Source organism: Prunus mume, linkage group LG5 (assembly GCF_029339155.1).
Source record: "Prunus mume cultivar Tortuosa linkage group LG5, ASM2933915v1, whole genome shotgun sequence".
Lineage (NCBI taxonomy): Eukaryota > Viridiplantae > Streptophyta > Magnoliopsida > Rosales > Rosaceae > Prunus > Prunus mume.
The window spans coordinates 30,076,155-30,098,239 of record NC_142702.1 but is presented as its reverse complement, the minus strand read 5'-3'; the positions used below and the strand labels follow the sequence as shown (position 1 = coordinate 30,098,239).

The window sequence follows — 22,085 nt, the reverse complement described above, 5'->3', positions numbered from 1 at the left end:
ATATCACCTCTTGGCCAGTTGGCCCTGCCTCGTGAAGCTTGAGATTTTCAAGTGCTTTGCTTACTAAGCATGTGTGCATATTTGCATGACATGAGAGCAAACTCAAAGTGGCGTACGGCTCTGTAATTTTCTTCAAATATACAGATATATTCACATACTCAAACTCAAAGTGGGTTGGTGGTGATCAATATTTTCTAGGTAATGAAATAGATAGATAGATAGCACCAGCACATATTGGAATGTATGTTTTGTGAATTTTCGCATGAAAGTTCTTGCCCAAAAACCATTTTCTTTATACCAAAGTCTGCACTCTGCAATGTGGGAGGAAGATACTAGTAGTGCTCTGTTCATTTAATAATGATGAGAAAACAGACACAGGTTGTTTTCCATTAAGCATTGATGTTGTTGAAGGCGGGCGGCAATAGGTAGAAAGCCAGAAAGGCAGTTTGCTTTGTGAATTGTATTTGCTGAGCCTGATTAAATTCAAAGGCAGCTTGCTTTGTGAATTGTATTTGCTGAGTTCAGTGGTGGGCGTGGCTCAACCCCTATGCGTCTAAAATTCTATATTTCCACGTATGAATCGCATTTTAAGGGCTCCATCTCCTCTATGTCATGTGTAGCTGGCTGGCTGTTAAGAAGATACATACATATATACATACATACATACATAGCCTTATAAAAACCCACCTCATTTTTCTCATTTTTATTCACCCAAATCACTCACTCCACACAACATAACACAAAAACCACACCCGTATTACACTTGGACACTCCTCCCTCTTTTTCTTACCTTGCTCTTTGAACCTCCCTTGGAGGAGGAGAAGAAAACTAAAAGAGGGCTTTCTTTTTTCTGTTTCTTTTGATTATTAAAAATGCAGGAAAGAGTTCTTGATTACATTTTCGTACCGGCAGGCCTCCTAGTTATGGTGGCATACCACCTTTGGCTTCTCTATCGAATTATAATGCAACCAAATAATACCATCATCGGCATCAATTCCATCAACCGCCGCTTCTGGGTCTACGCTATGATGGAGGTAAAACCCAACCCAACCTAACACACACCATCACTTCACTTCTTTTAATATATATATATATATATAGGTATGTCTTCCTTCCTGTTCATATATTATTGTATGTATGAATGATCTATCGATCGATCCCTCTTGATGATTCAAAATGATGCCTCTTATATACCTATCACTAATCTTTGAAATTTTAAAAGAACCAACATGAATGATTGATTGATTGATATAAATACTAAATCTTTATTGACCAATTTGGGCATGCATGAAATGCAGGATGCGCCAAAGAATGGTGTTCTTGCGGTGCAGACACTGCGAAACAACATAATGGCATCGACCCTTTTGGCCTCGACGGCCATTATGCTCAGTTCTCTCATTGCCGTGTTGATGACAGGTGGCAGCAAGGATCGAAAGGCTTTTTTCGTCTTCGGAAACAGAAGCGAGCTCGCGTTTTCCATCAAGTTCTTTGCCATATTGGTCTGTTTCTTGGTGGCTTTCCTGTTCAATGTGCAGTCCATAAGATACTACAGCCACGCGAGCATTCTCATCAACACCCCCTTCAAAAAGATGTCACCGCATCACAAGCATCATTATCTCACAACAGAGTATGTTGCCAACACTGTCAACAGAGGCAGCTATTTCTGGTCCTTGGGCCTCCGTGCCTTCTATTTCTCTTTCCCTCTGTTTCTGTGGATCTTTGGGCCCATTCCCATGTTCGTGTCCTGCTTTGTTTTGGTCATCATGCTCTATTTCCTGGATGTCACCTTTCAGTTTGGATGGGTTGTTGGGGTTACAGATGAGGAGGAGCACAACGGCCTTAACAAGGATGAGGAACAAGGCACGTCATTACAACATCATTAGCGTTTTAATTAGCATATTACAACATCATTAGCAGAGAAAGGAATAGTAACAAAACTGCCTACAAGTATTGAACCTAAAAGCAGTTCAGATTCAATAAAAGTTGAATTGAATTGCCCAATAAGTTGATGTAACAACAAAGCGAGTTGAAATAAAAGTACCACTAGGAAACGCTATGCTCTTCTGGTCTGTTGCTGTTATAATATTTAGAGACAGAGACAGAGGAATCTGTTGCTGCCTTATCGTCTTTTATTCTAGTAAGGAATCTTGGGCCGATGCAGTGAGATCACTTGGTCTAAATAAGGCATTTGTTCGTACACATTTCCAAAGAGCAGGAAGCAAAGTTTGGCCATGTCCCATGCGAATCAACATCATGCCGAGTTGAGGTCGATTTATTTGTTCTTGAAATATCGCAGTCACTCAAAAAAAAGGCACCAATCACATGGAAGTAGCTCAGCAGGCTTCATGGTTGATATTACTAATAAATACAGACAAAAAGGCTTTTCTTCTTCCCCTTTCCTTTTCTTTTCGATGGAAGAAACAAAAGTTAAAGCACAAAATTAATACTGATAAGTGTTACTCGTGAAGCAGGTAACGTGTGACATTGACAAGGTGGCTGTGAAAGGTTCATGATTCATATCCATTAGCCAAAAAACAAAAAACAAAAAAACAAAAAAAAAAAAAAAGATTTGTGATTCATTTAGTTCATAGATTAATAAGAAGCAAAGTCAACAGATTATAGTGGCGTCATCCAGACGCTACCTAAAACTAAAGGGAAGAAACATAAAGCAAGGGCGGGCAACATGCTGTGGATGCAACACAGTTATAAAGATGCCTCACAAAATCCCCGTTACAAGAAAGTTTATTTTCCTCACAAAGAGGTCTTTCAGTTTCATGTCCCATCCATGATCCATTCGATTCGATCATGGCATTTAAAAGTTGGGCCATGTTTCAACGAATTGAGTTCCAAGAGAATTGTGATCTCTCTGTCCCTGTCTTGGATGTCTTTTACCTCTGATTTGACCCGCGAATGTCCATTAAACAAACACAACTGTAGCCCGTGTGCAAAGTTTATTTTCCTTTCTTTTTTCCTTCTCAAAGAGCATTTCATCTTCAGCCATCCTGCCAGCGACAGGGAGTCCTAGTAGCTTCTCCAGCTAATGGAGACTTCAAGTGCTACTGATAATAAATATTCTCACGATAACATAACATCAGAAGAGGATAGGATCATGTATAATCAAAAGAAGCAATTACATCTCATATTACTCCGGATGCTGTTTACATCATCTGTCATTCGATGAAACAATAAAGTAAAAGATGTATCTCCCACTGATTCTTCGTCTTCAAGATGTCTGCATTTTCAACTTATTATAGTGCGCCTAATTAGCATGCTTGATTAGAGTGATGAGCTGTCCAAATACTTTCTTGAAGCTTTGCATTTCAATACCCAAAGATGTGTTTCAGCCCTCAATCTTGTTCATTGTTAAGTTCGTTCGACGGAATGCACTGCTGCAATTAATGGTATTCAACATAATGCTAACTGAAAGAGAGAAAGAGACGAGTTGCTATGGAAACAAATCATGCTTGATATGAATTAAACAAAAATACGAATGCTTACTCATTAATGTGCAAGCAAAAATCCTTTCTGTTGACATCGTGGATGGCATTCACATGCAACTATTCTTGACAGTCACGTCTTAATGTCGTCTAGTTTCAATTTCAACTTCATGTTTCCAGCTTGAACCACGATTTCTTCTTTAGAAGGCACCACTTTTAAAACTGTCGCTTTCTTACCAAGGGAAGAAACAAACACCACATTGCCAACCTTGGGAATCTCAAACTTCTCTGAAATATAAAAGTGAGAGACATTCTTAGTTGAAAACTCACCAGATTGTCAAAGAGATTTGAGAGTCTCTGTCAAAGAGATTTGAGAGTCTCAAAAGTTTTCATTGGTTTTTCAATACCTGATGATGATAAAAAGGATGCACTCCTTTCCATTTGATGTTTATCATCAGTTGTGCGTTGACCGTTAGTTTCCAATTTGTGCTGGCTTTTATGCATTAAAGTAGGCTGCAAAGGTTGAACCAGTGATGCACGGTGCTGTCTTACTTTTTTATGAAGGATAGAACGAGCCATTGCAGCAGCCTCAGATATTTCTCTCATTTTAATAAGTCTTTGATCATTACTATGTTCCATAGTCTTCCTTTTGGCAACCAACAGTTTCTCATACGACTCTCTTGAGAGCCTACAAGTACAAGCATGAGCAAATTTAGATGCACCATCTGTAGCCATAGATTTATCCATGCAGCATGATTTGACTTTGTTAACAGATAGCATTGATTATTACCAAAACCTCTGCATGGAGTTTATTTTATCAACTTGGATGCCCCAAAATTTAAGTTATGACATCCCTCATTTTCATGTTATTTTCTGTTTTTAACAAATTTCTTCCTTTGTCGAAGATTTTAAGAGTAAGTTCACATCAGAATTATCTAAACTGGGCAGAAAAATCTTACATCAGATGATGCTGTCCTTCATATAAAAGCTTTTGAAAGCCCTGCTTTAACCGTTCCATATCAATTATGACCTGCCATTGGAATAAACAGATGCATTTTTATGCATGACTAAGTACAACCATCCAAAGAATGTCTATTATATATGTTCAAAAAGAATAATAAAAAAGGTTCTCTGTAAATGCAAGAAAAAGAATAAAAGAAACATATCAGAAATTTGTTTTTCTGCCGTTCATACAGTGTTTTTCCTTAACAAATAAGGAGATACATATATATTAATTAATATAACAGTAATAAAATCTAGGCATGTCACCTCATCTATCCCCGCACTAGCTGCACCATATAGTTCGCGGGCATTATCTACTACTTTACCAGGTAGTCCTAACCTTTCAGCTATATTGATTGCATTTGAACGCCCTGCAGCATAAATATCACTCCTTGAGTCATTATGCAGTAATATAAATATATAATGTAACAACAGATCGGAAGACCAAATGACTACTAGTTGCTTGAGAAAAAGTGTTTTAAACAAATTTTTACATGCTAGTAAATTACAATACATGCTAACAGAAAAGAGACCAGTTACTCAATTGCACATGGAGATGCATATATTATGGATCGTCCCTTACTCTCTCTTCAGGAGAAAAGATTTAAAAAGGAAAAAAGCAAAACAGAAGTTAAAGTCGTTTGTCAGAATGAAGACCTGGTACTCCCCAGAGAATCCTGTAAGTTGGCTTTAACTTCACATCATCAAACTCCATACATGCATTTTCAAAGGCGTCATTGCTGTCAAAGGAACAATCTCATCAACACAAAACAAGACTTAATGGCAGGGTAGATATTCTATGGGCTCATATAGATTTTAAGTAGGAAGATGGGGCAAACTTGGCTTCAATAAACCACATGCAGAACAACTTTGACTAAATGTCTGACAACCACCACTTATTTTTCCAGACTCGATGTATTAAACAATTGAACTGTAGTAATTCATTAGTTGCATCTTTAACTTGTATGCCAAATACCTGTATTTCAGGGTTTTGAGTTCCCCATGATGTGTTGTAGCAATTGTCAGCAAAGCACCAGTTTCAGCAAAAGATTCCAATAGAGACATCCCCAGTGCTGCTCCTTCGTGGGGATTTGTTCCTGCACCAACCTACCAAAAACAAAAGGAGGTGATACCTGTATTCATTTGTATTTCCTTTTCTGTTCTGGTAACAATTTTTACATGTCATATTCCAGAAAAGGCAATTTGACCACACCTCATCCAGTAGCACGAGTGAATGACTTGTTGACTGTGACTGGATGTCCTGCAATATGCAGTAAAGATACTGGTTGAATGTTTCATATCATAAAAGTACACGTTAAAGATTTTCACCAAATTCTTGTAGTCAATCAAGTTTTTAACTATTCTACATTTGTACTTGGTCATGTTTATAGAAACACTTTCCAAAATAACTCTTTTTCTTACACTTATATGTTTTAAGTGGCCGGAAAAGGTGGAAAGTGATTGGGTCAGGGATTGTTCATCACCAATGTCAGCAAAAACTGAATCAAACCAAGGGATTTGTACTGATCCAGAACACAAAACATGAAGGCCTGCGATATTTAGAAAAAGGGAGTCACAAGCCACGCAACTTGATGAATTGCATTTGTGATTAATTCTTCAGTCCCTGAATATTCTCTACCCTCTTGTAGAGCAAGCTGAAAGGAAGTGTAAGAACCTCATATTGATAAGAAAAATGATGAGAATTACATTACATGAGTGCTTCCTATCCAAATAAGGATACTAATAAAATAGAATAATTAAATTACATCAGAAACATATGTATGCTTGTAAAACTACTGGTAAAACTCCACAAGCTTAAAGGATGATTGAAAGAATTGAGAGATATCAGATAAACCTGATTTTGCCATTCATAGCTGCCAATCCTATGGTCTTTAGGCAAATGGTTTTACCCCCCGTATTAGGGCCAGTGATAACCAAAACTCGAGTTTTTTGAGCTATGAAAAAATCAACTGGAATTGGTTTAACCTGTTCCAGTTCTATAGCCTGCCAAACAGAGGTAAAATAACCTTAAAAACAGAATAGTTGTATAACAAAAAATAGAATGTCTAAATACTAGGAGATAAGAATTTATTATCACCTGATATTATGAATAATCAACCTATTCAAAAAAAATTACCTTCAACTCTAAGGATGAAATATCTATATTTTTTCCTGCTTTCTGTGTAACATACTCTCCTTGCAGTTTTCTTTTGATTTCCTAATAAGAAAAAGGAAAATAACCAAAAGATAAGTAACCAAAGAACTGTATATAAATACATTTGTCAAGAAGCAAGCTATATGTGCAACGATTCATATTTGAGAAGAAAACAATGACTGTCGACAAGTGGCAATCACCTCAATGCAATTCCTCCTGTGCAAGGAGTAGATGACCACTCTTTTAAAAGAATAAAGTAAAATAACGTCGATTTAAATTAATTATATATCCTGAACCATTATTCAGGAACTGGAATAAGACAAAAACTAATAATAAAAAAGTGGCACCAGGTTATGGATATTGCATAAATACCATAGTAGCAATTTTTAAATCTTTCCTGGCCTTCTGTAAATTTTGTCTATGCTGGTGAAGTAGTAGAGGATGATAAGCCTTTGGCAGATACAACACCCATTCATTCTTTGAGGGATCAGATTGTTGTGGATGTCTGTTCCCTGATAAGTAGGTATCAGAAGTGAAAGAGCCAAGCCCTCCTGGTAGAAATAGATTGGGACATGTTCCACCAAATGCTAGACCATAAGTTGCTCGGGCATTGACCTACAAGTTAACAGCCCAAGCAAAGGAATTGCCAACTAAAACAAGCAGACAAAGTAGCACCACAAGGGCATTCAGAAAGCAATTCCATAAGTCCCATTGAAGAATAAGATGTGTATGTGTGTGTGTGTGTGTGTGTGAGAGAGAGAGAGAGAGAGAGAGAGGAGGAAAGTATGAGAAGATATCATTAAATGGTGGCAGCAACCTACCACATCCAGTTGGATTATACTGTTTGATAGTTGTTCAATGTTATCAAGATCCATTTGCATCTGTACAGTAAACCACAACATAAATGTAATTTTTTTTTCCCAAAAAAGGAAAAGATTATATAGCCAGAATAAAAAAAGTTATAACCACATAAAGCCACAAACCTTTTCTGTTAACGTTAAGAGAACTTCTGTCTCAGCTTCTGATACTAGAGCCCTTGTCCGTTGCAACTCATCATTTAGAGGGATTGCAGATAATGGCTCAATGATGCTTCCTATGCCTGAACTACTATAACATTATATCACTTTCAGGATTGAAATAATCAACAACTGAGATGAGTGAGTGAGAGAGAGAGCCACACCAATTGGTTAAGACCTATAAAAAATAAATAAAGAGTTCTTTGCATGCTCAGAGGTGATAAACGTTATACAACAAACTTAACAGACCTGGGCAATAGGAGACCCTTAATACTTGTCAGTTCACTAGCACTGGATTTTATACACCACCTGCCATCAACAGTACTCACTTCCTGAACGAATGACAGTATAATAATTAGGAAATCATCTTGAAGATTCTACGAAATACATCTCTGAACTTGAGCTTCTTACCAGAGAGGGTGTTTCACTGTCATCCCTAATTAGGCTGTTCATTAACTGATTTATCTGAACAGGAGGAGCAACCGGTTGTAAGAATAAGTTGTGAATGAGAATGAAGAGAAATGATAATTTCAAAACCATAGCCTATTTGAAAGCTATCACTTTACGTTTTAAATAAGCATGAGAGTACATGTTAGAAAAACATTTACAGTGTGTTTGGGTGAGGTACTTTAAAGTACCAAAGAACTCCTAAAGTGATAGGATTTAGAACATGCTTCTCTAACATGTAAAACCCACTAAGAAGGCACACAACTCAAACCCACTAAGGATAGGGTCACTATATTACCAAGCAATTCATGGTCTATTTAAATGTACATAGGACGTGATCATAAACAAAATAGAAAGTAGGAATTTACCTTTCCCTCAAGTGTCCGAACTTGATTGCGTAATCGTTTCAGAGTAGGACTCTAAAAACAGGGAATACAAGTTTTGAGTGAGACAAGAATCCAGGGAAAACAGACAGAACATTTTTTTAAAAAAAAATCAATCAGATAACGTTAACTAAAGACTTCTATTGAAGCACAAAGAAGAAACGCAAAGATTTATTAGAAAGGGAAAGAAAATAATAAATATAGACTAGCACAGTCAGAAACAAACCGCAGAGTCTTTAACACTGCCATCTTCCTCTACAACTTGCTGTATCTGCTTAACGAGTGATCGGTTAATGACAAATCCCATTATCTGCACAAAATAGTTAAAAGTACATTCAAATGCATTTAAATTGTATGCTAACAAATAACAATTGGTAGTAGTTTATTCAAATCTCAATGTTGTGTTTACCACTGGTGAAAGAGGCATAAAACGTGTGTACCAATCTGCATCTTCCTTGATTGCAACTTTAAGATTACTCTGTAAAACCTCTGCGCACTGTAGCAGCGCCGCAACAGCCAACGCTTCGTTCCCATCCAGTGGTGAACTCCTCCGAGCATGTTGCATGGCAGATTGCACCTTCAAACACAACAAAGCAAAAGGTTAGGTGGGCAGTGGGCAAAGTCATCAAATTTTCATGAAAGGAATGATATTAACTTAGATGATTACCAAAACGATATTGAGGCCGCTAAAATCCAGAGAGCAAGCACCGTGCTTGCGCATTTCTACGGCCGCATTGGTTTCGTCCAAAAGTCTGAGGCTTTCTTCGTATGTCTGATTCAAACACCATAGCTGTGCCTATGTATTGCAATATTACACCAGCAGCAGCAGAACCAATGAATATAAAACAAATGAAGAAGAAAGAAGATGAAGAGCTTGTTGGAGGAGTACCTTAGTGGCTTCGCGGCCTAAGGAAGTACGAGCAAAGGAGGCAACGGAATCGCAGAGCTTGTCCCATTCCAAAACCCTAAGACTGTCGTAGTGGGCCTGTGATATTTTGTGGGACTGGTAATTAGCCGCGGAAATTGAGGAGCGTTTGAGGAAATTAGCACGGTTGCTGAACTTTGTAAGAGTAAGAGTAGCAAGAGGAGTGGGAAAGAGGGAGACGATGGGGTTGCCAACTCCAAACGGTGAGCAAGAAAGCATTTCTCTCAGTCTATGGGTTCCGTAACGGTCACAACTGGCGGGTACAATTTATCGGCGTTTATCCTCAGGCCGCCATGATGCTGATGATGACGACCAGGCAACGTGTGGTGTAGCTACCGACCAGCCATATTTTAGATTATGGGCCGACTGGTCTTATAGTGGGCTCCAAATAACTTAACGGGCCGGTTCAAATGTTAGGACTGGGCTTATAGTTATAGAGGGATGGGTTTATACCTTGATATGCAAGTAAAATTCAGGCCCTCATCAAGGCCAGACCCGCTTGATTTTTCTTTATCGGCTCGAACCGAAGCCTTGATGTGCAAGTAAAAAGAAGAAATAGGAAAAGCAGTCTTGATTGATTGAATAAAAAAGCAGCCTTGGTTGTCAGAGTTTTTCTCATTGCTCAAAAGAAAAATATTGTTTTCCCTCCTCTTACTACCCTCTTGAGGTACAAGCCTCTGTAAATATTGGTTTGCCTTAAAGTTGGATAAAGTTGAATGCTTATGATGGACGTAGGAGAGGCTCTCGCGATTTTAATGGTTATGGTAGTTCACTTAGAGATTGCAGCGGAGTTTGGATTTCTGATTGTGTTGCCATTCTGGTTTATAGGAATCTTCTAACTGTCGAGAATCGAGATGATTAGACGCTGACCATCAAGTTTCATCCTCTTGGTTCTGTACTTGTGGAATTGTTGGGCTCTTTTCGGGCTTGTAATTTGAGGCACTTGTAGATAGAGAAGAAGTGTGCAGCTGCTCTGCTGGCCTTGTTAACTCCAGGTCTCTTTGCTCTTGACAATTCTCTTTACAATTGTAAGTAGTTCTTAATTGATGATTTGGTCCTGTTTTAGTTTTAGTCTTGTCTTTACAACCTCAATCACGCTAACAGATACATACGCAAATGCAGCACAGCACAAAATCGAAAAGGAAGAATAATGTGGAGGCTGTTTAAAAAAAACTATGTTTGTTCTGGTTTAAAAAAAACTAGCCGTTAATTTTGTTTTGCTCTTGTTGCATGTACATTGAAAACGCACAAACGCCTGTCTGTCCTCCTCTATTACTTACTACTGGTCATGACAGCGGTCGGTAAAGAGAAGGTGTTACCATACAAAGATAGCCTAACCAAAAAAAGATGACAAAAAGATATCAAGTCTTTCTTGCACAAACGCCTGTTGCTGTTGTTGTCGTAACCCATTGGCGGCTTGGCTAGATTACAAAAAAAATTAGAGCTTGACCTATAATTCAATTCAAATGAATCATCAGTCCAGACCCATAATTCAGAAAAGTCCGAACAAAACCGAGAAGCCGAGGACGATCAGCCACACAATGTGAACCAAAAGCAGGGCTTGAGCGGAGAGAGGGGCAGAACCCCCATTACCCACCTCACAAAACCCTAGCTTGGCCACCTTCACCCCAGCACATTGAGCCTCCTGGCACCCACACCAGTAGGTCACACCGTCCACGCCGCAAACCGGGTCGGGTCGAAAGCAATTGACGGGGCACATGGGGCGGGACCAGGGTGACGACGACGATGACAAGGGAGACGATGGAGTCGCGCCACATCGATCGGCTGATTGGGAATCCGAGGGCAGTCGGATGATGGTAGATTCATGCTCGGATCGTACGGTGGGGAAGGAACAGAGGATGAAGATGGGGAAGAGGATTAGGAGGATGAGAGGGATTGGTGATTTTGCGAACTGGGGCTCCATTGTTTGAATTTGAAGTAAAGGCGAGCTCGTTTCTTTTCTTTCTTGTTTGTTGATGAGAAAGAAAAGAAAAGAAAAGCTCGCCTTTTTATTCTTACGCAGTTGATGTTATGGAATTGTTGGGGAAGCTAACCCAATCCTCTCCTAAAATCTTCCCCAAATTCAAGAAAATTGAGGGAAAATCATTTAATTTCCAACTGCAAATCCTTCTTCTTCCCTGAACCTTCCCTAAATTTGAGAGATTGGTTCTCCAAATCAGGTTAGGTTAGGTTAGATTGGTTTATGATGCTCCGAAATCTGAGTTTACCATGGAAATGTTGTTCATTGACTACTTACTCAATATATCCTCATTTCGGTGGGAAAAAAATAGGGGGGAAAAGGATCGACCTTCGAGTTCATCCCTAATTTTTAGGGTTGAACCAAGGGGGCGAAGATGAGACACTTGTTTGACGCGTAATGCCTTATTGGGTTAATTGTGCCTTCGATCTTGCGAGACGGCGTCGTTTATGCGTCAAATAGATTTTGACACTGAACGCTGAATTCGGCCGGAATATGGGGACAGCCATTGCCTTTGGACATCGACCTTGAGTTTGTGTGCTCGTCTTTTTTCAGTAATAAATCTGTTTTTAATAGATTTTCTTCTTTTGGGTCTTAAATAGATTACAACTATTACGTGTCTTGAATCTTGATTGATTTTTTTTTAACTTTTCTAATTAATTTTGGGCCGAAAGGAAAACTTATTGCAAATTACAATACTTACCAAAGAAAACTTACAATCATGGCTTGCAATTATTTTCTCAAGTTATGTAAATAAATATAGACACCATTATTTCGCAAACTATATACTTGGACTAATAGGCCAAGGAAACATTCAATATTTTGTCTAAGATAGGTTATAACTTATATATATATAAAGCAAAAACAGAAAATGGTGTAACATTCAAAATATCAAAAAAATGCCCTTGATCAATGTGAACATTAAGAATTGAAATTATTAATTAAATGAGGATAATATGGTAAATTCACACTTTTTTATATTTTTAAAAATTAAAATTAAAAGAAAAATCAGATAATTGATCATATTTTTATGAAACACAACTACCCATTATCTTTTTTAATTCTAAAATAAATTAAAATTTTCTTTAAAAAAAAAAAACCTCTCGTAGGCGCGGAAATGCGTGCGAAGAGGCTAGTATAATATAAAGCAAAATGCAGAGAATGATAAAACATTCAAAATACCAGAAAATGTCCTTGGTTAATTCAAACATTAAGAATTGAAATTATTAATTCAATGAGGATAATATAGTAAATTCACATTTTTCATACTAAAAAAATTAAAAATAAAAACAAAATCAGATAATAGGTTCTATTTTTATGGAACATAACTATCCATATTATATTTTATTAATTTTAAAAATAAAATTAAAAAATTAAAAAATTAAAAACAATTGGCACATAGGGCTAGTAACTTATAACGAGGGCTGACAGTAAGGGGTCCTTAATAGTAGCCGATCAATGAAAATTTTATTATTCAACGGTTATGTTCAACCCCTGATCATAGCCTCCTCATTAGAGAAGTTACGGGCTTAGCCCATGGCACATTTGTTATTATTATTACTTTTTAACTTTTCCAAGTTAGTTTAGCTCACAGTCCAGTCTATTCCTAACCCAGTTTATCACCTTCAACTGTAGCCCATCGCCTAAATAAGTGCAACTCAGCCCATAGTTGTAGCATTGTAGCATGAGCCTTCACGTATGCCGCCAGCTAGCCCATAGTTGTTTGTTTCATGTTTTTTTTTTTACCTTAATAATATTTATTCTTTCTATTTTCTTGATTTGGTCGAGTCTAGAATGGTGGAACAAGAGACGCATGGTGTTGGGACAGCCATGAAATGGGGACAGAAGCAACTGTAATAACTAACTGGAAGCGCATGTCTCTGTAGAGGGAGAGCAAGAAAGGCGGAGGGAGGAGCAAAGGTGAGCTGTGGGATTTGAAAAAGTCAGGGCATATTCCAATATAGAAATTAGAATGGGTGCAAAATGGAGGTTTTACCGGGCGATCCAGTGAGTTGAGAAATTGAGACCAACAGTTTCTCCTGAACATAAGACCCATCCTTCCACTATATGAACCCATCTTGTCCTAAATTCTTCCCTCAGCCTCAACAGCCCCTCCTCCTCCAACAAACAGCAACAGAAAGTTGATAAATAAAAAGGAGAGAGCTTCATCAGAAGAACTCCAAAGACTCGCTCATTCGTCCCATACTTGATCAAAAATCATGGGAGGCTGTGCGAGCAAACCAAAGGAGTTCGATACTGCCCGCCCTGAGGCTCTCCCAACTGAGTCCACCAGACCCGAGAAAGCAGACCGTGAAGCTGAAACGACTACTGATAGTACCAACGTTGCAGCTAATCAAGAGGCGGTGGACACCACCAATGTAGAAGCAGAAGCACCTCTGGTAGATCTCTCAGAGCCAAAGGAGGAGAAGGAGGAGGAAGCCGCACCTGTTGTTGTTCCTGCTGCTGCTGCTGAGGCTCAGCCTGAGGCTGCAGCTGCGGCTGAGGTGGCAGCAACTCAGAAACCAAAAGAGGAAAAAGTAGCTGATCAAGTTGAAGTTGCTGCCAGACAACTAGCAGAGGTCAATCTTGTTGAGGCTGTGAAGGAGACCAAAGAGAAAGAGCTGCTGCCGGCTCAAGAGATCAAACCCAAGGCCAAAGAGGAGCAGCCTGCTGCAGCGATCAAACCCAAGGCCAAGGAGGAGGAGCCTGCTGCAGACATCAAACCAAAGGCAGCTCCTGCCTCGGAGGGCAAGAATAAAGATGCACCTATTCTCACTGTTTGATCCATTGCGCTTCCAGTCTAAATCTAGCTACTAATTAATGTGTCTCCCAAAAAAGAGCCAGAAAGTGCAACACAGCATTGATGGATATATTGGTGCACTTTGTATCTGAATTTTTGGGACTCCACAACCACAAGTATTGAAAATCCTATTTTACTTATATCCCATAATTATTAAGTTATCTATGCTATATGCCTCATAGTCGTTTACTCTGGAGTTTTAAGAATAACATGTGTGATGCAAAATATTTGATTAGGACCATCATTTCTTTGCTGCAGAAGAATCTGGCAAAAATAGATCACATGCTCAGAGTCAGAATTCAAAATTGGATTTCTGTGACTCAAATAACAGCTACAATCTTTGCATGGAATTTGCATTACTATTACATTACATGGATAAATACAAGAACAAATCAGAAATCTCCTGGAGATGGAGCCACAGAATACTAACTTTTCACTATTGACAGCCAGCCTCCCAAATATACTACTTGGGAAGATTTGAACTTACGAACATTATTAAACTTGATGTCAATTCTACAAACAGCTGCCCCACCACTCTGTATTCCCTTATAAAAATTGATATTTTCTAGCACCTTTTCTGTTACAAAATTTAAAAAGATGGTTTCCTTTGATCTGTAAAGAGTCTTCCACTGAAAAGACTTTTATCATTTCTAAGCAGGAAAAGAAGCAGACATGAAGATAATCAAGAAATATTCCAAACGATATTTTAACAGAACACTAATTTTGATTACTCTATAGAACACTGAACAATTAACATGACATATCTATTTCACAAATTGTGATGATTCCAACTTGTGTGAGCGTGATAGAAACTTTAAATGCCCGAGAAAATGGAAAGGACAATTCCAATAAAATTATGACTAAATTGATCTGCTAAGCCCACCCATTGTTATCACTTTTCTGAGGCAGGTCCAGCAAATGAAGGAGCGGCCTCCTTCTCCTTGGTAATTTCCTCTAGATCAGCCTTACTCTCATCCTTCACAGCCAGCAAGACTAGAACCACCAACAACGGATAGCTCACGGTAGTGAGCGACCAATTCGTAACCAATTGGGTGAGGAAGGACACCTTGTGTGTATCAACTTGCCAAGCAACAGCTGCCCCAGCACTCTGTATTCCCTTGTAGAATCCAACATACCTGCAATACACATGCACAAAAGTTGTTAAGCATCACAATTAAATTGATCACAAACTTTGATTATATGTTAGCCTCCAAACAGTCACTTTATTCTATCACACAAAAATCATTGAGATATTAAAAACTTGAGCAATAAGGCATATTCTATTATCTGATCTGATCTATCATCTATGTTACCTGCTTAGGGTCTCAGAGTCATTAGCCAAGGCTCCAATAACCCAGTAAACCATGCTCTGGAACATGGAATCCAGCAAGCCAAAACTGAAATACAAGACGAATGGTCCGGCAAAATCCGAACCAGAGTCCTTAAAATCCAACTTCTCTGGCAAATCACCGCGAGAGTAGGTTAGCTGGTTGACAAGCCCACCAACCCAAATTGCAGTGCCAACAATACTAACCACTGTAATGCCAGCAAAACCCCTTGTCCTCCTACTCTTGAAACTGAAATCCATTATGTATCCAATCCCAATCGACCCCAACATCTGGGCTCCCCAATAAAACACATTGTTCAATCCTCTGGTCCTCAAATTAAACATAACCTGATTGACATTGTTGAACTGGTAGGTGTAAAAGAAGTTGCTGGACCAAGCAGCAGGGATTATAAGAAGCATCTTCCAATTTCCAAACAGCTTGGCAATCTCAACAACCTCAGTTGAAACACGAGAGTACTGAATGTTGGTACACTTACTCCCATCATCACGAACAACCTTGCTAGGCGGCAAAATGGCCAGGGATAAAAGAGTCCCCACAGTCATGAAAACCATGAACCCAATATAAGTAGCATCATTAACAGAAGCTGCCTCGCTTCTATTGTAATTAAGAACGAAGGGAATTAGGCCTCCAATGACACCACCCATGTTGAAGATACTCCAGAAAATGGAAATATATGTCCCTTTCCGATTAGCCGGGGGATAGGAGGTCATGATGGCACCTTGGCCAGCCCAAAGCAGGCCTGCACCGACTCCAAGGATTGCTCCGGCGACAATTGCAAAAGCCTGGTGCTTGTGGTGATTGTAGTACAAGAAGGAGCCAGCGTAGAGGACATAGGTGGAGCAGGCTGAGAGGAGAGTGAGGCGAGGGCCAAGGATGTTGTAGATGCCACCGCCGAGGATGCCGAAGACGGCGAAGGTGGTATAGAGGGCGGTGGAGGCGTTGTTGGAGGCTGTTGGGTCAACCTGGCCACCACCACCCATGCCTGAGAGGGCATTGAACATGCCTGGGCAGCAAAAACAGACCAACCCAATAAGGCTCACTTGCACAAAAGGGGAGTTGTACCTGAATCTCGATTGGGGCACCTCAGTGCCTCCTGATTCTTCAGCTCCTTCGAAACCCATCAAGCCAAGATGATGACTTTGACGATTTTAATGGTTTTTGTGATTGCTGAAAATGAAAAGTTTCTTCTTTTTAGAGGGGATGGGAAAGCTCGAGGCTTTATTCGGGACAAAAGAGACAGAAGGGAATTTGGGGATGAGGGGTTGATGCTCTGAGTTGGGGAGGCCAAAGAGATGACAGGGGTTTTGATTTGAATGCAGAGTCCGAGTGGGTTGCTGGGGCTGTCTCTGATTCTGACAAGAACATGCTATGTAGCTTTGATTTAAGTTGAGAAGATATAGTCCATGATGAATTGCAAAAGGTCAAAAAAATAACAAGGAATTTGGAAATTGGGATTTGGAGGAGAAAAATTGCATTGCAAATGACAAATTTTGGATTCCAGGCTTGCTTCCTTTCCAGAATCCAGCGGGGTGTGAGAAAGACAGCGAGAAAGGTCGAAATATAAATCCATGATCCCAACGGGACGACGGGGATGAATCTGCATAATAATAAAACTATTAAATAATTAAGAATAAGTTAATCTCAATCAGTTTCGGTTGTTTTGTTTTGTTATAGTCGGAATAGAATCTTGGATTTCAATTCCTATGTGGACCCGCTTCTTCTCGCATAAATAACAGGCCAGTCCAGAGACCAGAGACCACCAAAAACATGACATATATTTTTAGTAATATTTTTTTTTCACTTGAATGTTATTAGTAACCATAAACCAAAAACAAATGAGTTGGGAAAACAAGGGTATTATTATTATGTCTTATGCCAACCTGTCCTAAAAAGATTACATACGAATATGTTAAAGATTCACTAACATAGATAATTAAGTTGGGTGGATTATGTCTAATTTGCAGGCGCATATTAGAAGGAAAGGAAGGTCCAACAGCTTGACTAACTAATACTTAATGAAGGAAACCATACACTTGCCTTGTTGTTTTCAACTTGTTTGGCTCGCCCTTCTTTCTTTATATGCTTCTGCTTTCAGCAAAGGGAGCTCTCATTCATGACTCTTGACAGAAAAAGTCATATTTTGCTGCGACAAATAAGTTCTCCATCACACGTAACATAGTGATGTTAAGGCATTTAAATAACAGCAGGCCAGCCGGCTGCAACTAGTTATCTTATCAGTGACCATTTTTGTTGTTTTTGTGGAAAAACATTTGACAACACAAGCTCACTTGGGTTGGAACTTGGATGGATGTAAAGCCTTCCTTTCATCAGAGCTCATGGTGGTCCAATCAAGAATTGACCATCAGTAATACGGTTGTAAATGATAAGGGGATGATGTCGTTCATTTCAAGAATTGACATTATAGGCTTGCCTTCTCTTCTCACTTTTTCGCCTGTTGTAATTTCTGGAAGCAGCTCCTAAGAGGAAAACAAACGAAAACACCACCAGGCTAGTTCTACTACAACAAGACCAGACAAAATATTATATATATCTTTTTACGGGTCAGTTAACTGCAAGAATTCTATATTTCTATTAAATTAGTTAACGTCTTATATCACCTAAAGTCATATATAAAACCCTCCTATAAAATAACTCCGGTTAACTGATAAGATAAAGTATTGATTTTCAAATCTGTTAGGCAGAAAGCCCATCCCTCTTCAAAAGTCAATCGTTGTATTTGTATAAAGGGACCGAAGCCCATCGAGAGCCAAAATGGGAGGTCCTCGAAAACACAATAAGGACCTTCCAGACGGTTCACTTCACTCTATATCCACAGAACGTTCACCACTATGAGAAATTAGATGAAAGAACAATGACAAGGGAAAATAACCAGTTCCAACCCAAAAAATTTCAATTCCTTGATATGATTTGGCATCTGTCATTCTGTCATTCTCATTGCAAAGATTTGACACTCATTAAGTTAATCACAGCTCAGATTACGTGGTCGCATCCTACCTTTAGGCTAAAAGAACAAAAAGAAAGCATCCATCCTACAATGAAAGAGACTGGTCTGGTGTATAAGAACCCCAAAAGTGGTTTAATTGCGCAAACAACTGAAACAAGTCAACTTTATGCTCCTTTCTTGCGGTTTTGAAGCGAAAACCCTGGTTCCTTTGCATCATTATGTTCATCAACTGTTTCCTCAATCAGTCGAATCCCATGCTCAGATCCTTCTGAGGAAGTATCACCTTTCGTGCCTCCAATTGTTGCAATAGTGGAAGGATCATTAACCAAGCTTTTGTAAGATTGTTAGTGCTTGAGAAATCATGCCAGCAGGATTATTTGAAGCACTAGGAAGCAACACTGTTGTGCCCTGCAAAAATTTTAAATAAAAGGAAGGAAAAAAACTATTTTATTAATCCATTGAGCATCATTAGATACAGCAGCATATATACATAGTTAGATGGTTCTGCTCTCACCTGTTTGGCAATATTACCAAAGGCTTCGACATACTGCTCAGCAATTTTCAAGGCAGCTGCCTGCAAATCAGACCATAATATTAGTTCCTTCATCCACACAAACAAACAAAGCACACACATAAGATTTTCATAAAATCCGTACACATCACGGAAGACAAGTCTATATGATCCTTGCTTATAAGGAAAAACTATTCCCAGCTCTAGAAGATGCTAAGGAAGAACTGGACCCTTTTCAGATTTACTGATACTTGAACAATTTAATACATTATAATAACATCAACATGGAAACTCATCCACATCCACACCCACATGTCCTGCAACAACCTAAGAACTCATGATTTTTTTATATATTTTTTTCATTTTACAAACAAATAGAGTTAAAGGATTTAGAAGCTTTGGCCTATTAGACACTAGAGTACGTGGATGGCATCCAGTTAGATATTTGATATGAGATATAAAGGAAAGCTTAGTGGGGAGGTTGGGGAAGAAGAAGAAGAAGAAGAAGGAGCATCATGTAGTTCAATATCAAAATCTCAGGTAAAATGTGAGGGGTAGGTGAAATGTGAGGGGTTAGAGAGAATAATGCATCACCTTCCACAAAATCTCAACAAACTAAGCTAAAGAGCCCGTAATGTAGCAATATTCTGTCAACTTCCCAATTAATAGTAACCCTATTTGACAAGATGCACGATGGGAAACCATATGATGTTGCATTTTTTATATGAAAAATAAGCAAAATAAGGATGTACTCATTTGGAATGAGTGACATGTGTTGGAGCCTGAATGGACTAAGAAAACAAGTGCCAACCAACTATGTGCATACTGCCAAAACAAACAACTTAGCACCTCATTTCTGGAATCCCCAAAACTTTATTGAGAATACTACAAGCAAAATGAAGGAGATTGAAGAACCTCACCTCTGCACCACCACTTTCCTTGAGAGTCTTTGACACAAGGGTAATTCCTCGAGATGTTGCATTTGCTTTAGCAAGGATGGACTGTGCTTCTCCTGTAAAAGAATGACATGAAGAAGAATGAAAGGGTCCAAGGGACAAATGATAAATGGAAATCTAATCAACTAAAGGAACATCAACATCAAATTAACCACAACTTTGCACACTACTGGGACTAAATTATATCAGAATTGCAACTACCTTCTGCTGCTAATATTATAGCACTCTTCTTTCCATCTGCAATGTTTATGTTTGCCTGTCTTTCTCCTGTGAAAGATGAGAAATATTAGTTTCTGCCAATGCATATTCTACCTACAAGTGTGACTCGAAATACTACACTTAGAAGAAGCACATGAAAAGACAATGTCTTCATCTGTTTGCAACCCTTAAGGTTCACTACAGAATTTCACTTTGCACATATATATTGAACTATAAAACGAACATTGAGTTCCTTACCTTCAGACTCGAGAATTTGAGCTCTCTTTTTGCGTTCTGCTTCTGCTTGCATCTCCATAGCTTCCCTCACCGCACGAGGAGGAGTTATGTCCTCTAACAAGTATGAACAGTCAAGCATTTACGAAATGATAATACAATTTGATAAAAATAATAAAGAGTATCTGATGAAACACTAGTAAAAGGGGTCTCTTACTTATTTCATATCGGAGGCACTCCAAGCCCCATGCTGTAGCAGCCTTGTTGAGCCCTGTCTGCAAAATGATGCCCACTCAAAATATTTCTTAACCTAATATGCTAACTGACAAAGAAAATAGAACTTAACTAAAGCTGATGCAACAACGTTTAAAGACAAGGGTATGCAAACTGAAGGCATGGCCCTCATCAGACATTTGCTTATTACCAGAAATTTAAGACAGAAATATCATCAAAATACAGGACAAAAGCTTCTTAGCAGAGACTCAAGCCAAAACTATGGCTCTAAATAAGACGCCAGATTCTTAATCTTCATAGTTATCAGAAGCAAAAGGGAAGATAAACATACCACTATCTCGTCATTGAGGGATTCTCTTTCCTCAAATGTCTTGTCAAGAGTCATTTTCCCAATTGCAATACGCATAGTAGTCTGTGCAAGCTGAATGGCTGCATTGATAGGATTGTCAACGCCATAGGAGGCCAGCATAGGATCCATAATCTGCACCCACACAAGAGAAAACAAAGCTCCGTGTAAGCCACTAAAGAAATATATATATACGAAGGCACACAAATCCGATTCAAGAATGTGATATTACCCTGATGTAAAGCACACCATCAATCATAAGAGCGACATTGTCTTTGGTGATAGCGGACTGGTCAGGAACATTGATGACCTCTTCTTTCAAGGAATGCACATAAGCGATTCTATCCACAAAGGGAATCAAGAAATGGATACCAGAATCCAGAGTCCTGACGTACTTCCCAAACCGCTCAATCACAAAGGCCTTCTTCTCAGGCACAATCCGAATGCCAAAATTCGTCGGAGGCGTAATCTCATAGTTTCTACACATAAAGATCCAAATTTCTCACTCAAATCCTATAAAAACCACCAACCCATAACTTGAAAAAGCACGCACACATAAAACCCAAAATAAATCTGCAAGTCATTTCATATTTCCAATAATCCACCAACCCAATACTTGTCAGAAGAAACACGTGGGAGTAGGAATTACCTGAGATCGCGACTGCTTCGGTAGTTCCGAACGGCAAGCAGATTGTGTGAGGGGGCAAACGGAGAGGAAGATGGAGGGGAAAGAAGTGGGTTCGACTGTTTGAGGATTAATGACGAACAGGTGGTGAGGGCTCTTACACCGGCAGATTGGGAATGGTGGAGATGCCTCAGAGCTCTCAACGAGTTGAGGGAATTGAGCTTAAACATATTCATATTGTTGGCTTTTCTCTTTCTTTTTTTCCGGATTTCTCTGCTGCTAGTAAGAATTCAATGGGAGGTTTTACAAAGGCGAAGGGTTTTATGAAGCCCTCGTGGCCTTGTTCAAATCTCTCTCCTTATTTTCTTGCTCTCCAAGAAGAAGTACGGTATTTTCTTTTTCTTTTTTTTCTTTTCTTTAACTGATTGCGGTTTTACCTCAAAACTTCCTTGGCCAACACTAAAACTATTACCCGAAAATTACCAGTAGCATTTTGTCCATTTTTTATGTCGGCTTCCTTTGAA

General features: G+C 38.9%; 6 protein-coding genes across 14 annotated transcripts; 2 read left to right on the top strand and 4 right to left on the bottom strand.

The window, feature by feature from the left end:
* The first annotated feature begins 571 nt into the window (after positions 1-571).
* Positions 572-2,137, top strand: LOC103333543 (TRP-like ion channel protein (Protein of unknown function, DUF599)). The gene is made up of 2 exons (XM_008236392.3): positions 572-1,034; positions 1,299-2,137. Exons 1-2 carry the CDS (start codon positions 873-875, stop codon positions 1,881-1,883), a joined length of 747 nt encoding a protein of 248 aa, XP_008234614.2. The 5' UTR covers positions 572-872; the 3' UTR covers positions 1,884-2,137.
* Positions 2,138-3,114: 977 nt separating this feature from the next.
* LOC103333544 (DNA mismatch repair protein MutS, type 2) lies at positions 3,115-9,703 on the bottom strand. Of its 9 annotated transcripts, none has more exons than XM_016794723.2 (21): positions 9,330-9,701; positions 9,108-9,236; positions 8,850-9,017; positions 8,667-8,750; positions 8,426-8,476; positions 8,022-8,075; positions 7,860-7,942; positions 7,578-7,698; positions 7,416-7,475; positions 6,967-7,209; positions 6,577-6,657; positions 6,295-6,443; positions 5,862-5,989; positions 5,653-5,700; positions 5,416-5,546; positions 5,097-5,179; positions 4,707-4,810; positions 4,397-4,467; positions 3,845-4,125; positions 3,499-3,725; positions 3,115-3,389 (listed from the first exon to the last, which is right to left on the bottom strand). In XM_016794723.2, the coding sequence occupies exons 1-13, from the start codon at positions 9,582-9,584 to the stop codon at positions 5,944-5,946; spliced, it is 1,524 nt and encodes a 507-aa protein (XP_016650209.2). In that variant the 5' UTR covers positions 9,585-9,701; the 3' UTR covers positions 3,115-3,389; positions 3,499-3,725; positions 3,845-4,125; positions 4,397-4,467; positions 4,707-4,810; positions 5,097-5,179; positions 5,416-5,546; positions 5,653-5,700; positions 5,862-5,943. The 9 variants fall into 9 exon arrangements, with proteins under 9 accessions (XP_016650209.2, XP_008234618.2, XP_008234616.2 ...); XM_008236396.3 differs by having other exon boundaries at positions 3,115-3,386; positions 7,578-7,701; positions 9,330-9,683; XM_008236394.3 differs by having other exon boundaries at positions 3,115-3,420; positions 7,578-7,701; positions 9,330-9,682.
* An 824-nt stretch (positions 9,704-10,527) lies between these two features.
* LOC103333545 (uncharacterized) lies at positions 10,528-11,890 on the bottom strand. The gene has a single exon (XM_008236397.3). The coding sequence runs from the start codon at positions 11,287-11,289 to the stop codon at positions 10,858-10,860; it is 432 nt and encodes a 143-aa protein (XP_008234619.1). The 5' UTR covers positions 11,290-11,890; the 3' UTR covers positions 10,528-10,857.
* Positions 11,891-13,454: 1,564 nt separating this feature from the next.
* LOC103333751 (uncharacterized) lies at positions 13,455-14,313 on the top strand. Its single transcript, XM_008236645.2, has one exon. It carries the CDS (start codon positions 13,563-13,565, stop codon positions 14,124-14,126), a length of 564 nt encoding a protein of 187 aa, XP_008234867.2. The 5' UTR covers positions 13,455-13,562; the 3' UTR covers positions 14,127-14,313.
* Positions 14,314-14,847: 534 nt separating this feature from the next.
* LOC103333546 (UNC93-like protein 1) lies at positions 14,848-17,114 on the bottom strand. The gene is made up of 2 exons (XM_008236398.3): positions 15,457-17,114; positions 14,848-15,279 (listed from the first exon to the last, which is right to left on the bottom strand). Exons 1-2 carry the CDS (start codon positions 16,611-16,613, stop codon positions 15,036-15,038), a joined length of 1,401 nt encoding a protein of 466 aa, XP_008234620.1. The 5' UTR covers positions 16,614-17,114; the 3' UTR covers positions 14,848-15,035.
* A 1,264-nt stretch (positions 17,115-18,378) lies between these two features.
* LOC103333547 (uncharacterized) lies at positions 18,379-21,834 on the bottom strand. Its single transcript, XM_008236399.2, is given in 10 exon segments — positions 18,379-18,795; positions 18,797-18,865; positions 18,972-19,031; positions 19,889-19,980; positions 20,126-20,191; positions 20,381-20,473; positions 20,574-20,631; positions 20,922-21,071; positions 21,169-21,415; positions 21,586-21,834. Coding segments are annotated over 10 exon segments (1,221 nt in total). The 5' UTR covers positions 21,798-21,834; the 3' UTR covers positions 18,379-18,621.
* Positions 21,835-22,085: the final 251 nt, after the last annotated feature.